This window comes from Paroedura picta, chromosome 3 (assembly GCF_049243985.1).
Source record: "Paroedura picta isolate Pp20150507F chromosome 3, Ppicta_v3.0, whole genome shotgun sequence".
In the NCBI taxonomy this organism is placed as follows: Eukaryota; Metazoa; Chordata; class Lepidosauria; order Squamata; family Gekkonidae; genus Paroedura; species Paroedura picta.
This window is the reverse complement of record NC_135371.1, coordinates 51,421,049-51,438,868: the sequence shown is the minus strand read 5'-3', so window position 1 is coordinate 51,438,868 and position 17,820 is coordinate 51,421,049. Positions and strand designations below refer to the sequence as shown.

The following is a 17,820-nucleotide window of genomic DNA, read 5'->3' as shown; positions in this document are numbered from 1 at the left end:
TAGAAGACTCATTGGGGCCAGGCCTGGCAGCAACCACTGGAAAACTTAATATCACCAGACCTGCATGCCTTACTCAGTTCTGCCTGCTTCCTACTATTCAACATCAACTACCTCACAAAAGCCAGATCAGGTATAGTGATTAGCGATTCAGACTAGGATCTGAGAGTCTCATATTCCATTCTTGACTCTACTGTGGAAATTCATTGGGTGACCTTGGGGCAGTCACACATTCTCACTTTAACCTGCCTCAAATCCTGATTGTAAGGTTAAAATCAAAGAGAGGAGAATGATGGAAGTTGCTTTGGGTCCCCATTGTGGAAAATATGGGGTATAAATGAATAAGTAGTACATCTAGCTGAAGATGGATAGCCTTGGCAGATGGAAGAGGAAGAGAAGGAAAGGAAACATTCTGCAGGAGGTTGAACTGGATGACCTTGGAGGTCCCTTTCCATTCTATGATTCTAAAATTCTAGAAATGTTAGGGATATTGGGGTGATCTGGAGGAGGGAAAGAGGAAATATGTGGGGCAGGGCGGGGGAGATACAGTAACTGGGCTCTGCTTGATAGCCAGCATTGCACAATTAGATGCAGCACAGCCCACTATGTAGCACCATATAGCATTTTACCAGACAGAGTCTGCCAAGGGAAGTGAGGGTAGAAGTTAAATGTACCAAAGCTTTCCATGGCTAATATAATGGCATTGCCAGTGTGCTCCCCATCATTTTTGGTATGAGCCACAGGAGTAGCTGTTGGTCTTCTTGTTTGTGCAGGCTTTAATGTTGTGTGTTCCCTAAAATGTCCTTTTTAACCCTGATAATACAGAGAGATATCATGGGATGTTGTTGTTCTTATCTGTGACTCTTCTCCTTGAACAAAACAGAAAGCAGTTTCAAAAACTTCACTCCAACATTTCGCTTGTCTGAATCGTGACTATGAGATATTATTTTATTAAACAGAAATGGCTAATTCGTTAACTGCATGTGTTCCCCAATCCATGGTTAATGTGGCACCATTTTACTGACTTCCTTGCTAGTTTTTATTCTTTATTTTCTGATACAAAAGTGTTTCAAACAAAAATAAATGAAGGCTACTGAAGGTCATAAATGTTTTCCTGAAATGTTTGTGTATGGTTATGTTGTTTTTTAAACCATCCTATTTCATCAGTGTTAAATTCTTTGGTATATCAAAATTCCAAAGCTCAAGAAAAGAACAGACAAAATTGTATCACTGAATCCTCAAACTATGAGAAAAAGGATGTGGCAACACAGCAGCGATGCCCACCTAGCTCAGATAATTGTTTGTTTTGAGATAGTGGTTTGGAAATATTAATCCTGATTGACAGTTAACATTTTAACAGTGTCCCAGCAAAATCGTCAGTGACTGGTTCAACCCACTGACTGTCTCCCTCCAGTGTAAAGGGACATGGAGTAGATTCTAAGCTCCTTCTTCTCTAATATGAACAGCAAGAGAGGTTTGGAAGGACTGGGGATCAGGGATATTCTAGAAGCCAAGTGCAAAGCTTTTGGGGTTTGGAATTGGTTGCCTATTCCTGACCTGAGGAACTTTTGGGATACAAACATAAAGTACGCAAATAGCTAAATTCAAGTGGTAGTTTACTAATATGCCACTAATTTACAATTTTTCTATATATTTGTACACTCATGATCCTTGTTCTATTTTGTCTGAGGAAGAGTGCTTGTGCTTAAAAGCTCACACCTTGAATAAATCTTGGTCTTAAAGGTGCTATTTGGACTCAGTTTTTGTAAACAGCTAAGTGTATTCCTAAACTGATGGAAAAGAAAGTTGATGCGTATCTTGCATTCTCCATCTTCCGTTCTTTCTCCAGATACAGCTACGCTTCCTGATTCTACCATGGTAGCTTAACAGGTTTCCTCCAAAGAATCTTGGGTGTTGTGGTTTGGAGAAGAATTTTTTTTCTGTTAGATGTATACAGGCCCTTTCACAGAAATGCAGAACTTCCAAGGTTTTATAAGGATAGGGAAACACTGCTAAAATTTGGTTTGTTTGTATGGTGAAGTTATCTGTTCATCCCTTCTACCTTTTTGAATTCCCACTCCAGTTTGTTTTTTCTGGATCCAATTGTAGCAGAAGTACTAATAGTCAAAAAGTGTTGTGTGGTATTTGTGGTACCTGCTTATTTTATCCCAACAAAGAAAGGCATAATCACTTAAATAGATTCTTTCAGCCTACTCCCAGATGTATTTACTCAGAAAGCTCTATTGATTTCAGTGGGGCTTATTTCCAAATAAGTGTGTTGAGGACTGCAAATTTCAAGGCATGCCCAGGCTCACCCCAGTCACAGTATAACTGCTGCCTTAACAGTGGCACCAGCTACTGTGAAATGTTTGTATATGTCAATGTCACAGAGGAAGTTAAAAGTTGACACAAGCCTCTCCTCCTTATTCTTATAGTGTTAAGAGTCGATAAAACTTTGCTGCTTTGGGGCAGAAAGACCAAGCAGTGTTAGCTCTTTCAGAGCAAACAGAATCAAACAGATTTTTTATTACATAAAGGTGTAAAGTCCACACATGCCAATAGGTCTCAAGTTCAAACCAGCTAAGCGCTTTAAAGTTCCTGATGTTCTAATATCAGGGGGTTTCTTTTAAAAAATAAAAGAGTGAAAATGATCCTAATAAGCAACATCCTATATAGGGAGGGGAAAGCTTCTAGCAACTAAATGGAAAGATTTAAGAGCTGGTAAAGCTTTGAGCTTGGAAATTCTCAGTTTGACCCTAACAATTCTACTCAGGTTATGTAATAAGAATGGGTAAAAATGACTAGAACTTCAATGTTACAACACTGAGACTTACGGTATGTCTACAGTTGGGGCATAATTTGAGGGCCAAACTAGATGTGCTGATTTTTAAAGAGTTGGGTCCAGACTCCTTGGGTTTCCTGTGGCCACACAGAAGCTGCAGGAAATGGTATTTAAAAATAAAGGAGAGCCAGTTTGGGTTAGGAATACCACCATAGGGGGAGGAAGAGCTCCTGCCTCTCCAAATTTCCCCATCCTAAGGCATTTCCCTCACCAAAATAGTGTTTTCCCTGCTTATGCTATGACACAATGAGTTTTCTGTGCACATGGAGCAGCAAACAATGGGGAAATAACTATGTTTCAGTGCAGGAAAATGGCTGGGGAGGGGACTAACCCCCCCCCGCCTCCTCCATGGCATTCTGAGCCTAAACAAGCTCTATTTAATTGTTTAAAAAACTGCTATACTGGTTAAGAGCCGTACACTCTAATCTGGAAAACCGAATTTGATTCCCCACTCCTCTTCCACATGAAGCCAGCTGGGTGACCTTGGGCCTGTCATAGTTCTCTCAGAACACTCTCAGCCCCACCTAACAAAGTGCATCTTATGGGGAGAAGAAGGTAGAGAAAAGTAGGGTATAAAAACCTACTCTTTGTCATTCCCTGTACCAGCTTAGGGGAACCCAAGTTGGATCCTGAGAATCTGGAGCCAGATCTTTAAGGAAAGCACTTCTAGTTTGAGACAGAGTTGAACCCAGTGGCTTTGGTGAAAGCCTGTATAACTTTTAAATTTTTAGTATTTTAGTTTTATTTATTAGACTAGCTGCAAAGCCCATTCACAAGAACGGGCTTTGAAAGCCCCCCCCCACAGGCCCCCACAGGCCAGGGGTGGTGCAGCCGCATTCCTGCAGCCCAGCAAGCGCTCTCGCCGCCTCTGTGAGGCGGCGGGAGCGCTTGGTGGGACGTAGGGAAGGGAACTTCCCCCCCCCTGCCCTGTCGCCATGTCCACTTCCCCACGGCCCACCAAGCACGCTTTGCGGGCCACAGGGAAGGGAACTTAAGATGCCCTCCCCAACCCCCACCACCTCAGCCGCTTCCCTGCAACCTGCCAAATGCTCCCGCTGCCTCTGTGAGGCGGTGAGAGCACTTGGTGGGCCCTAGGCAAGGGATCTCCCCTCCCCTGCCGCTGCAGCCGCTTACCTGGAGGAGCAGCGGAGACTTGTAGACATGGTGGCTCCTGCAGCCAGGCGCGTCTGTGAGGCGAGGGGTGAGCATTCAGTGAGGGAGGGTGGGAGTCACAGGGGCAAGGCCAATCAGGGTGTGGCTGCACCCTGATTGGCCCTATTCTAACTTGGAAAGCCAGACTCACTCCTCCCCAAGTCCAGTTTCATAAATATAAAGAGGAACCATGGATAAGGATTACTAGGGACAAAGCCTGTTGCATTCAGGAATACAACGGGAACTATATTGGGGTGGAAGAACTCTCCCTCCCTCCAGGACCTGGAAAGGCTGCAGGCTAAAGGCCCCCGGGCAGGGAAATCACCAGCAGGGGCAGTTCTCATGCAGCAGGGATCTGTAGCCTCTGAGCCTTGGAGGGAAGGGGAAGGAGGAGGGGGTGGTCAGGGGTGAGGGACAGAAGGGGATTGGCTGGCTCCTGGACAGACAGGCAAGCTGGTTGGAGGAGGAAGAGGACAGCTGCCCTGAGTGGGTGTTATGTGCTGAGTGGCACTTAAGCCATAAGACACGCTCCTCCTCCTAGGCCTTACCAGAACTATTAAGTAGAACAGATTATACCTTCCTTCAAACAGGTTCAGTGTGGTTCACAACAATAAATTGCAGTAATAAAAACACAATTTAAAACACAATTTAAAACTAGTCCCCTCCCCACATCCCCCCAACATCCTCGACTATTTACCCAGAATGCAGTATAAAATGCCGGGGGAAAGCCGAGGAGGGGGAAGCTCATCTATTTCTAGTCCTCCACGGTCTCAGCCATATGCCTGGTGGAAAAGACCTATTTCGAAGGCCCTGCAGAACTTTGCCAGTTCCATCAGTGACCAGATCTCAAATGACAATTCTTTCCACCAGGTTGGGGCTATGGCCAAAAGGGCCCTGGCTCTGGTCAAGACCAGGTGAACATTGTTAGTGCCAGGAATTATGAACAATTTGGTGCTGGCAGAGCACAATGCTTTTTGGAAAACTTTTCAGTACAGGCTCAATAAGGAATGGGTGCTAAAATATAACATTTTAAACCGCTAAAATATAACACCTTAAATAAAACAGTAAGGGCCCTGGGGGAGGTCCCTGAGGAAGGGTAGCCATTGGCCCCTTCCCCCAGAATGGCAAGCGGAGGGCCCAATCGCGCCTGCCGATTAGGCCCTCCGCTTGCCATTCTGGCCCCAAGGGGCCAATCAGCCCCTTGGCGCCGAGCTGACGAGTTGGGAGGCGCAAAGCATCTCCTGGCCCACCCTCCCAAACCGCTGCCTTCCACACACGCCGCCATTCCCGCGCTGACTGCCACTCCAGCCAGCCGCTCGCCAGGGCCAGCCATCGACTCTACCCACACAAGCACACACACATACACACACAGTGACTTTGCTCTTCCTCTGCCCGCCCCCGCAATCCCCCTGCACTGCACCTGCTTCACCCTACACACACGCACACACGGCCACCATGCTCTCCCTCCGCCCACCCCCCTTCGCCCCCGCGATCCCCCGCACCGCACCCGCTTCACCCTACACACGCGCGTACACACACACATGGCCACCACGCCCCCCTTGCCCCCGCGATCACCCCCGCTCTGCAGCCGCTTAACCCTACACACACACGCACATACACACACGGCCACCACGCTCTTTCTCTGCCCACCCCCCACGACCCCCCTGCACTGCAGCAGCTTCTCCCTACACACACAAACGCATGCCCATCTCCCCCCTACACCACACCCCTCTCCCATCCCATTCCACCTACCTCCATGCCTGCCTGCCTGCCTTTTCCCCTTCCTTCTGACTTCTTTACTTCCCCTCTTTCTACATCTCCTTCCTGTCTCTCTGTCTCCCCCTCTCACTTGCTTCCTGTCTTCCTGCCTTACTTTCTTCCTCACTTCCTTTTCCCTTCCCTTCTATCCATCCCTTCAACCACCCCTTCCCCTCCTTTCTCCCTCCCAGTCCTCCTTCCCTCTTCTACTATCCTTTCCTACATTCTTCCTCACTGGCCGTCTTCAAGCAAAGGCTGGATACACACTTTTCTTGGATGCTTTAGGATGCTTTGGGCTGATCCTGCATTGAGCAGGGGGTTGGACTTGCTGTCTTGCACAGCATTTTAATGACGTTATAACATTATAACACAGTCTGGGAAAAGGGGAAGGGAGTAAAGCAGAATGGGAGGCTGCCTCCGTCAGACTCAGTGCGGAAAGCATGTTCCCAGCCTGGGAAGTAAGGGGAGAAAAGTCCAAATACGGAAATACTTCACCAGGCCTACAGTTGGGACCCTACTTTCTGTGTATTAACTACATGTATGTTTCAGCTTATTTTAACATCTCAGTTCTTATTTCTTTATTTGTTGTTATTAGACTGGATAAATGGCCTTACTGTGTGTGTTTTTCTCTTTTCATTTCAGGGTTGACAATGGTTGACACAGAAATGCCGTTTTGGTCCGTAAATTTTGGAATTAGCCCAGTGGACCTTTCTGCAATGGACGATCACTCCCATACCTTTGATATAAAGCCATTTACCACAGTTGATTTTACCAACCTTTCCTCTCCACATTATGAAGACCTTCCCCTCGCAAGAACTGACCAGACCGCTATTGATTACAAATATGATATGAAACTCCAGGAGTGCCAAAGTATGTCATGTTTTATTGTTGTTGCTTAATTGGGAAGAGTTTCTGGATATTAAATTCTGACTGATATACCTGAAGCAAAATGCTTACACCCTCACTGTAAACCACACATACAGCAAATAGTCTGGAAGTGACCAATGTCTCTTCAAGCAATTAAAAGTAGCTCTTCTTCCTCCTCCAGTATTTCTGCAATTATTTTCTCATTCTTCCCTTTAGAACTACCAAGCCAACCTTTGTCTTCTCCTTTGTGGAGGAGGAGGAAGAGGCATGTACATGAGCATACCTTTGCTATGAGTGGGAACACAGCAGCACCACCACCCGTTCCCATCCACCTCTCCTTCTCCTCCAGCATGGGAAAGGAGGGTACCAATAACTGTTGCCTCTTACATCAAAACTATTTTTCACCCCTTTCAGAGAAGAGATAGATTTGACTGTATATGTTTCCTCTAGAATGCAAATTACATGTTGAGGTGGAATAGTAGTGGTTTCCTTAGAGGAAACAATACAAAGGTTTCTTCACCTGGATACCTACTCGAAAATGCTGTAATTGTACAAACCTCCATTTTGTGACTGGGAGCTCCCAGAGCTCTTGAAAAAGATTAAGTAGCTCCCAGAAGCATAAAGTCTTTCCTTCACTAGTCTAGAATTCCTAAACTTGTACATGAAGTTCATCACCCTATCTGGGATTCAGAGATTGTTTTTGTACCTATAGGGGATTTGTGTCTATATGACCGATTATGTATGGCAGCTGCTGCATCAGGTCCTCGCCGATTCCTAGCAGTAGGCAGCATGCCCGACCTCTTCCCAAGTACGCACAGGGGAAGGAATCCCCCGGTGCACACAGTCTGCTCCATAGCTGTGCATGCGCATGGACAACTCTGGAGTGGGTGAAGTCCATTGTGCCTTGTAGTGGCGTAGCAGCAGGGGGGGCAGGAGGCATGGTGGTCCCACAGCATGATGCTGGGAGAGTGGCATGCTGCTTTCCCACAATCACAGGGGTGAAAACTCAACAGCACTGCTGGACGAGGTGTTTCGTGTCCCTTTCACACAGGCCTGGCTCTGCTGGGTGTCTGATGGCCACCACAACAAGGAAGGGAACACAGAAGAATTCATGTTCCTTCCCGCTGGCCCAGAGGCCTTGATGTGGGTCAGGACCAGGAGGGGGCCTGGACAGCACGCATAAGTAGGGATTAGCTCGCTTGGCATGCAGGCACTGGCTCGGCTTTCCCAGCCTGTGCATAATGGGTGTATGAGAAGAACTGATCTTTATTTTTTCTTTCCTTTAATTGATTAGTCACCTCTTCATTGCTTTGAGTAATTTTTACAGCCTTCTTCTCCATTCATAACATCCCCTTTCTATCCTTCTTCTCGGTGTTCAAGTCAGTGTATGTGTTTTTCCCCATCTCTGTTTTGTACTCACAACCACCAAGTGAAGTAGGGTAGGCTGTGAGAATGAGCAGCCTAAGTTAACCAATAAGTTCAACAGCTGAGTGACAGATTAAAGCTGTGCTCCCCTAGTCAGACAGTCTAATCATTACACTACACTGGACAACAATATATGACAGAGATACAATTTAATTAACAAATAGATTTAAGGAATTATATCTGATAGACAGAGGGCCTGAAGAACTACGGACGGAGGTCCGCAACATTGTACAAGAGGTAGCAACTAAAACCATCCCAAAGAAAAAGAAATGCAAGAAAGCAAAATGGCTGTCTGAGGAAACTTTACAAATAGCTAAGGAGAGAAGGGAAGTGAAAGGCAAGGGAGAAAGAGAAAGATACACCCAATTGAATGCAGAATTCCAGAGAAAAGCTAGAAGAGATAAGAATGCCTTCTTAAATGAACAGTGCAAACAAATAGAAGAAAACAATAGAATGGGGAGGACCAGAGATCTTTTCAAGAAAACTGGAGATATGAAGAGGACGTTTCATGCAAAGATGGGTATGATAAGGGACCAAAATGGTAGGGACCTCACAGAAGCAGAAGAGATTAAACAAAGGTAGCAAAATTATACAGAAGAACTATACAAGAGTGAGCTTAACATCCCTGATGACCACAATGGGGTAGTTACTGACCTGGAGCCAGACATCCTGGAATGTGAAGTCAAATGGGCCTTAGGAAGTCTGAGCAACAATAAAGCTAGTGGTGGTGATAGCATTCCAGTTGAACTATTCAAAATCTTAAAGGACGATGCAATAAAAGTGCTACACTCAATATGCCAGCAAATTTGGAAAACTTAACAATGGCCACAGGATTGGAAAAGGTCAGTTTACATTCCAATCCCAAAGAAGGGCAATGCCAAAGAATGTTCAAACTACCACACCATTGTACTCATTTCTCATGCTAGCAAAGTTATGCTCAAAATCCTACAAGCTAGGCTCCAGCAATATGTGGACCGAGAACTTCCAGACGTACAGACAGGATTTCGAAGAGGCAGAGGAACTAGAGATCAAATTGCCAACATACGCTGGATCATGGAGAAAGCTAGGGAGTTCCAGAAGAATATCTACTTCTGCTTCACTGACTATGCTAAAGCCTTTGATTGTGTGGAGCACAACAAATTGTGGCAAGTTCTTAAAGAGATGGGAATACCAGAGCATCTTATTTGTCTCTTGAGAAATTTATATGCAGGTCAAGAAGCAACAGTGAGAACTGAACATGGAATCACTGATTGGTTCAAAATTGAGAAAGGAGTTCGGCAAGGCTGTATACTGTCGCCTTGCCTATTTAACTTGTATGCGGAGCACATCATGAGAAAGGCGGGATTAGAGGAGTCACAAATTGGGATCAAGATTGCAGGGCAAAATATCAACAACCTCAGATATGCAGATGACACCACTCTAATGGCAGAAAGTGAAGAGGAACTAAAGAGCCTGTTGATGCGGGTGAAGGAGGAGAGTGCAAAAGTTGGCTTGAAACTCAACATCAAGAAAACAAAGATCATGGCATCCGGCCCTCTCAATTCCTGGCAAATAGATGGGGAAGAAATGGAGATAGTGACAGATTTTATTTCCTTGGGCTCCAAGATCACTGCAGGTGGGGACTGCAGCAAAGAAATTAAAAGATGCTTGCTCCTGGAGAGGAAAGCTATGGCAAATCTAGACAGCATCCTAAAAAGCAGAGACATCATCCTGCCAACAAAAGTGCATTTAGTCAAGGCTATGGTATTCCCAGTTGCAATGTATGGCTGCGAAAGTTGGACCATAAGGAAGGCCAACTGTCAAAGAATTGAGGCTTTTGAACTCTGGTGCTGGAGAAGACTCTTGCGAGTCCCTTGGACTGCAAGGTAAACAAGCCGGTCAGTCCTAGAGGAGATCAGAGCTGACTGCTCCTTAGAAGGCCAGATCCTGAAGATGAAACTCAAATACTTTGGCCACCTCATGAGAAGGAAGGACTCCCTGGAGAAGAGCCTAATGCTGGGAGCGATCGAGGGCAAAAGAAGAAGGGGACGACAGAGAATGAGGTGGCTGGATGGAGTCAATGAAGCAGTCGGTGGGAACTTAAATGGACTCCGGGGAATGGTAGAGGACAGGAAGGCCTGGAGGATCATTGTCCATGGGGTCGCGATGGGTCGGACACGACTTCGCACCTAACAACAACAACAACAATTTAATATAAATCATACGTTCAAAAGAGGGGGAAAGGACCTTTTACATATTTATAACATTTTCATTGATCCAGAGAACTGAAGTTACACAACTGTAATTAATATTAGTTATTTATTTAATGTCTATGCCACCCTACCCACAATGGGCTTGGGGTGGTTCACAACATTAAAACTACATATATGATAATAAAATACAATAATAAAAATTAAAAACCCAATCCCCCCCACCCTATTAACTCCTGCCACATATAAATAAAATAAATAGGGGAGAACTTGGGAGGACGAAGGAGGCCTGTGTAGCTTTGAATCATTCTGCTCTCAACCGCTCTGGTATCAACTCGCAACTCATTCCACCAGGTATAAAGTCAGGGCCGAAAGAGCCCAGGCTCTGGTTGAGATGAGGAAAAATTGGGGGGGGGGGCAGGGGTAACCAACAAATTGGTGTTGGTAGAGTTTAATGCAAGGTTACACTGATCTTCAAGCAATGAAACTGTATAAAAGACAGCTTAGTTCCTCCTCTGGTTTCGGAAATATCTAAAAGACACAGTGTTTAGGTCGACTGTCCCTAAGGTAAGGCAAGTATTTCTATTAGATAAACCTTCCCCTCCCATATTTTTAATAACATTGTGTTTGTGATGAAGCTGAGAATACAAGAGCAAAGCCCAAAGTATAAACTAGGCTTTCTCAGCTGAAATGATAGACAAACCTGCCAATGAATCAGAAGAAGAATTGGTTCTTATATGTCACTTTTCTCTACTTGAACAAGTCTCAAAGTGGCTTACAATTGCCTTCCCTTTCCTCTCCCCACAACAGACACCCTGTGAGGTGGGTGAGGCTGAGAGATCCCTGATATCACTGCTCGGTCAGAACAGCTTTAGCAGTGGTGTGGCAAGGACAAGGTCACCCAGCTGGTTTCATGCGGGGGAGCGCAGAATCAAACCCGGCTCGCCAGATTACAAGTCCGCACTCCTAACCACTATACCAAGCTGGTCCAGCCATATCACCCCCACCATACTGCATGTACACTGTCTCCCCCCCATCTTTGAAATAGCCACATATACATCCATACATACATACATACATACATACGTACGTACGTACGTACATACATACATGCATATATACATACACACACACACACATGCATGCATATTTTCCTATGTCAACATTTATTTAGGGATACTTTTTTAAAATGCAAAAACTCTTCAGGGGTTGGAGGGGAGATTTCTGAGTGACATCGGATCACAATTTACTTCTGCTTCAGAGTAGCTGGGCAGGTCTTATTTCAAAGTGCAGCTCCAGAGGACTGGAGGTATATTGAAATATGAGACAGGTGTGGGGCAAGGATGTCAGGAGGCAGAGACATAAGGTACACTCTCACTATCCACTCCATTGTGTTTAAGAGGAATGAATCAGTTCTCCCAGCCCAGTGACTTCATAGCATGCTACCCTTTCCAATCTCTTATCAGAGCAGCATACTGCTACTAATACTTGGTCCTCAAAGTACTTTACATCATTATTTCTTACAGCAACCATGTAAGATAAGCTGGTGTTATCTCCACTTTATAGGGGCAGGGCAGAGAATCTGAGTCTGAGTTCCTTGTCTAAGACTGTCCAGTAACTTTATGACTGAGCTGAGACTTGAATAAGCAATTATCAGGTTCAGATATAAGAGAACATCCAAATATCTCCAATAATAATTTGCTAGCTGTTCTTATGTATATCTTATCTAAGGTCTGGGGGGAGAATTCTGTGATGGATAACTGCAAATTGGTCACATCTGCCACTATTCTTGGTTGATTGCATGCAGTTCAAGACTATAATGAATCTCCCTTTGGAAATCTTTCATTGTTCAGGTGCCATCAAGATAGAGCCTCCCTCTCCTCCGTACTACTCAGAAAAAGTTCAGCTATACAATAAAGCTCATGAAGAAGCTTCCAATTCTCTGATGGCTATTGAATGCAGGGTGTGTGGAGACAAGGCTTCTGGGTTCCATTATGGAGTGCATGCATGTGAAGGCTGCAAGGTAGGATGGTCACAGTATTATGTCTCATTTTAAAAATTTTGCTGCTGTTTCAGATCTCTTATTCCATTCCTGCGTTCAGAAATGCCTAAGCACCACGCCTGCAGTCATTTAATATTAATAGACGAGGAAGCCTTTACTTGTATCAACTGCTATCCGCCATTTTCAACTAGAAATTTAGTCAGCTGACAGTTAAATGACAGGCAGAAAAGTGATTTGCTAAAAGCCTGCCTGGTACACAAACGAATGGCCACCTCTACATCCACAACTGCCTACATGTTTTTTAATGTTATTTGCTCAGTTTCACAAAGCAACACAAGAGAAGCCTGAAAATTGAATTATATTGGTCTAAGGAGATAAATACCTTTTTCAAGCCTGTAGTTACATAGTTATGACACATGATATAAATAGAAAGGAAGATGTTTCCCACTAGACCCCACAAAAGCTGCTCAGGCTACATTTGTTACTTTGCAGTCTTCCTTTCAAGATATAGATACAAGATACCAGTAACTCTGATGAAAAGTACATGCGCACGAAAGCTTTTATATAGTATGAATCTGCTGGGAACTGAGCTTGAGGTCTGAGGCAGGATCCAAGTAGGCATGTAATTGACCAAAGTGCCACTAGATCCCGTCTGCCGGATCCAGTCGGTTTAAACTTGTAAACAACCAATTCTGTGCACTGGCGGGAAAATCCATTGCCTGCATTCTGTATATAAGTTAGGGTTTCCTGGGCATCCAGCAGTCTTATTGTTGGGATCATTAGCAACTTGCACCGTGCTGAGATCATAATAAAAAGAGCTGTTAATTTGCTCAGTGTCCTGACTTCCAAACCCATGGATCTGACACCTAAAATTAAACTTTGTTGATGTTAAAGGTTCCAGTGAACTCAAACTTTGTTCTTTTTGGAGCATTATTGATTCACAAGGTTTTTCAATACCTATAATTTGACATTTTTCCTAGTACTTCCTTATGAAATTAGCTTTGCAATACTATAACCAGAAAAGCAGAACATTTTTGCTTATCACAACCTTTATTTTGTGTTATCAGTTTAAAGCATGTTTGCTAGATATTGTCTTATTAAAGTCTAAGCATAAACACTCGGAAATAAATTCCATGAAATCAATGCAACTTGCTTCTAAATAAATGAGTTGATGATTTATAGATTGTAAGTGTAGGTTATGGAGTTTTGTATTGTTCAATGTGATTCTAAGATGTAAAGAGAACTATCCCTTGCATTTTGTGAAACTGAAGATAAAAGGGAGTTTCTATGATATACTAGATCATACCATAGATGGAAAATTATTTATAGTGACAATTTTAACTTTTCTTTTATTCTTATTGAAGGGTTTCTTTCGAAGAACTATCCGGTTAAAGTTAATATATGACAGGTGTGATCTCAACTGCCGAATTCATAAGAAAAGTAGAAATAAATGTCAGTACTGTAGATTCCAGAAATGTCTTGCAGTTGGAATGTCACATAATGGTGAGTATGTCTGTGATCATCGGTATTTCTAACAGATTCTACATGGAATAGCTTAATACTGTTAGTTTTTTTTATTGTTACAGCTACAGATGGGTTTGATGTAACATGGTCAGCATCTGCATCTGGAGAAATCCTATTCATCCACCCTCCATGAGTGCCTATCCTGGTTTCAGACAATGAGATATTATATATCTAATTATGAACTGTGCCACAGAGGATGTGACCAATAGACTACAAAATGGAGCATGGGACAGATTGGGGGAGATTTTTTTACAAATCTGAAGGGAAATCAAAAAAATCTTTAAAGAAAACTACATCAGGGAATTAAAGATCCCCCAAATAATCCAAGGATTATGAAGCCCTGAGTAAGAGTATCATATTCTTTTAGCCTGAGGGTAGGGATTTGTGGATTTATATTAGATAACACATTATTATTGCATTAGGACCACAGACCCAAGGATGTGTGAGGATCTTAGGTGGCAGGCAGGCATGCTAAAAGCCAGAAATCTTCTGCTACAAAGGGGAATTGGGTAGTTTTCCTCAGTGACAAGGTGCCCAGATTGAGGGAAATAGCAGATCTGGGAGTTTTATATCAGCTAATAATAGCACTAGATTGGCCCTCTAGTACCACATAACTTCTTGGATTGTAGTGTTCAGTGTCCTGGTTGCAGCTGCCTTTATTGCCTTATTTGACCAGTAAGCATGATAGCATTTGGAGCCTCTGTCTGACACTTGGCTTAAGCTGCATATAGGGATCCCATTCTCCCAAAGGGCATGGCAGGTTTCCTGCTCCCATTGTTTGCTGCCAGAGCAGCAATGAGGGAATGTTTTTTAAAAACCTGCAGCACTATATGTGGTGCTATGTGACTTCTGTAAAAAAAAAAAAAAACTGGAAGCAGCATGTAGTACCTCTACAAATTGCTTGAAAATCTATTATTCTAGAGATGCCTATATCACACACACACCCTTTTATTTATTTACTAGTATCAAAGCCCATTTAAAATGGGCTTTGAAAGGGGCGACAGGCAGGAGGGTTATGAGAGGGTGGCCATGGCTCCCTTTGGCCTGCAAAGTGGGCTAAAAGGAGTGGAAAGCCCAGCCCCCCCCAGCTAATGGCGACAGGACTTTGCGGCCCACAGGGAGGCTGCAAACTCCCCTGCCTCGGCTCCCTTCCAGCAGGAGAATACCTGTGGGCTGCAAAGCCCTGCCACTGCCTCTCTCCTTGTGAGCAACAATGGAGACCACAGCCACAAGGCTTCTAGCAGGCAAGGGGGGAGGGATCTGGAGGGGGAGGGCCAATCAGGGTGCATCTGGATGGACAGGGCCCTGGACAGTCTCCTCCCAGGAGGCTGTTTCCCAAATATATAAGGGAGCGAAATAGTGTTAAGGATTATATTTATAATTTGATTTCTAACCCACCACTCCTGTTGACTGGCTCATGGCGGCTGAGAATATTGTAAGCCCACAGTAAAAACCCCTTATAACAAAAAACTCTAAAACAGTACATATCGGCAGCAGACTAAAAATCCCATCCTAACCCCACTCACAGCAGACATATAATGCCTCAGAGAGGTTATAGGAAGCAGCATCGATCTTGTTTGCTCAAGGGGAGCCCAGATCTTAACAGCTCCAGCCTCTACCATAGACCTGGCAGCCCTAGCTTCATGGCTCCTGATACACTTTTAAACTGACAGTTCCCTTCTGAAAACTGGCACAGAATTAACTTCTTTGGTAAGGATTAACGAGTCAAGATTTAACTTTGTAGAGAACATTTCTAGACTTGTCAAAATGAATAATTTTCATGAAAACGTTTTAGTTGCACACCCACATGCATATGAAAGGGTCTTTCAGCAATTTGGAGAGGAATAAGAGTAGGAATAAAAGTATTCACTTATTGCGTGGGATAAAGAAAGAGGAACGGGTCCCCATGTTGCCAAGGCAACCCAAGCTCCTTGTCCTCCTGCACTGTATTGTGGTGATTTCATTGCCTGCTTTGCTTCCAGTAACTTCATGTTGATCATTCTGTCAACCCAACATATCTGGGATTACTCAGAGGAAGAAGCATCAGTGCCAAAGGAGGAGTAGAGAAGGGAAGCACAGTGGCTATGAACAGTCATAAAGAAAAGGGAAAGGATATATTTGATGATTTTTTCCTCCTCCAGGGAATATTTTGTAGCTCTCCAAAAGCCTCGTTTTTATGCAGGAATGTTCTGTGTCTAGATTTAGGTCGGCTTCGTTTTTTTCTTTTACATTTTATGCTGTAATGTATGTGGTTTTGTTTATACTTTGATGTTGGTCAATGACCATAAATAAATAAATGAAAAAAAATCTGTCATCATTATGAATGAATTTCCCTCTAAATGTAAAACCCTGCTTAGCTGTTCAACTATAGGATCATACTTATGCTAAGCAACTAGGGAAACATTTGACAAATTTCCCACAACTAGGATAGCCAGCCTCCAGGTGAGCCATGTCGTTCTCCCAGAGCTATAACTGATCTCCACACTACTCAGGAAATGGTAGCTTTGAAGGGTAGGTTCCATGACATCACATCCCTGCTGAGCCTCCTCAAGCACTGCCCCCAAATCTCCAGGAATTTCCCAATCTGGATTGGCAGGTTGATACAACTGAAAGTGTGAATTTGGAATCCCTTGGTGGGCCTTTAGTGGGAGAGTTGTTACATGGTGGAAAGGGGCACAAATTAGCAAACATGCATGCACCCTTCTATCATCATTATCATTTATTACGTTTATATCCCACCCCTCATTTGTGTCTCAGGGTGGCTAACAACATCATTAAAATGCAATACAATATAATGATGAAACAAAATAAATGTCATTAAAATGGTAAAAATCCAGTAATGGTAGAACAGGCAAGACTTCAGCCCTTGTTCTGTTTCTCTGTTGAAAACCACCCTTTCCTATAACCGGTATTTAAATACATCACACAGTTCTTGTGTGATTTGAAAGAGTATGATTATTGTACATGACCATTTAGGACATCCTGTCTGTACTTTAAGGTCATTTTCTTAATTAATATGAAAATATTCAATGTCAGGATTCTTGAGCGAATGAATTCTAATGAAGATTCTGTACACTTTCCTTGGCAAAGTCAAGTGAAAACAGGAATAGGATGTCATAACACGGAGGCTTTCAGAGTAAAGAATTACAAGCATGAGTGGGAAAATAACTTATTTGGGTTTTTTGTTGTTCTCTATATATTAAAGAAGAGTTTATGCCAAAAGAAAATCTTCACTTGGGATGACAGTACAACTGGTAAATAAATAGTTCTGGGAAATATTTTTAAACATTTGAAGGACAAATCTCATACTTGAATATATTGCTGTTGAATTTCTTATAACCAGACACCCTGGGGAATGAATGTATCAGTAATACATTTTACCAAATTCAGATGAGCCCTGTGTTTTGTCTTGGGATTGGAGTGCCTACCATGAGCTTTCCTGCTGGATCCAACCCTGTATTGTTTGTCATATTTATATCAACTCTTTAAAGAAAATAATGAGACAAAATTCTAGGAGATCCATGAGTGGCTTTTCCCAGCATTAAAAAAAGCAAAAACAAAAACAGAATGGAGCCACACTGTGCATTGGGGGGGGGGGAGTGTAGCCTTTCCACAACTAAAACTGAGCCACATGCACTGCCATGTTACTAGCCCTGGAAGGGGGGGGGGGAAGTACCATTCCCCCCCCATGGTTAGTAATATGCAGGGGACGAGCTGGTTTTGTTTGCTGAAGCTGTACAGAAATGAAAGAGTTAAACCTAATTTCCTCCCACGCAGCATCTCCAGTATGCGCTGGGGACCTATGCAGCTCTTACTTTGCTTTCAAAAAACTCTGGGCAGATTCGATCATGGAATTCCCAGTGTGTCATCTAGTGACGCATCTCTTAATTTATGCCCTTATTAATCATTTGACAGATTAAATGACAATGTTTCATCATTGTTAGATCAACTGGAGATGCTCTCATTCTTGAGTTATTGTTGATAGACATAAAGATTTGCTGGAAACACGCTGCATGTGTTGCACAGTTTGGCTCAAAACATAAAAATCAGAATTCCTGCCTACA

At 43.5% G+C, this 17,820-nt stretch overlaps 1 protein-coding gene across 5 annotated transcripts in view; it reads left to right on the top strand.

Moving 5' to 3' along the window:
• The window catches only part of PPARG (peroxisome proliferator activated receptor gamma), a 75,186-nt gene that overhangs the window by 36,093 nt on the left and 21,273 nt on the right, over positions 1-17,820 (top strand). For all 5 annotated transcript variants that reach the window (XM_077325655.1, XM_077325657.1, XM_077325658.1 and 2 more), the window contains exons 2-4: positions 6,392-6,619; positions 12,084-12,253; positions 13,597-13,735. In XM_077325655.1, the coding sequence (XP_077181770.1) occupies positions 6,400-6,619; positions 12,084-12,253; positions 13,597-13,735 (529 nt within the window). In that variant the 5' untranslated portion in view covers positions 6,392-6,399. The remainder of the gene's footprint in view (positions 1-6,391; positions 6,620-12,083; positions 12,254-13,596; positions 13,736-17,820) is intronic.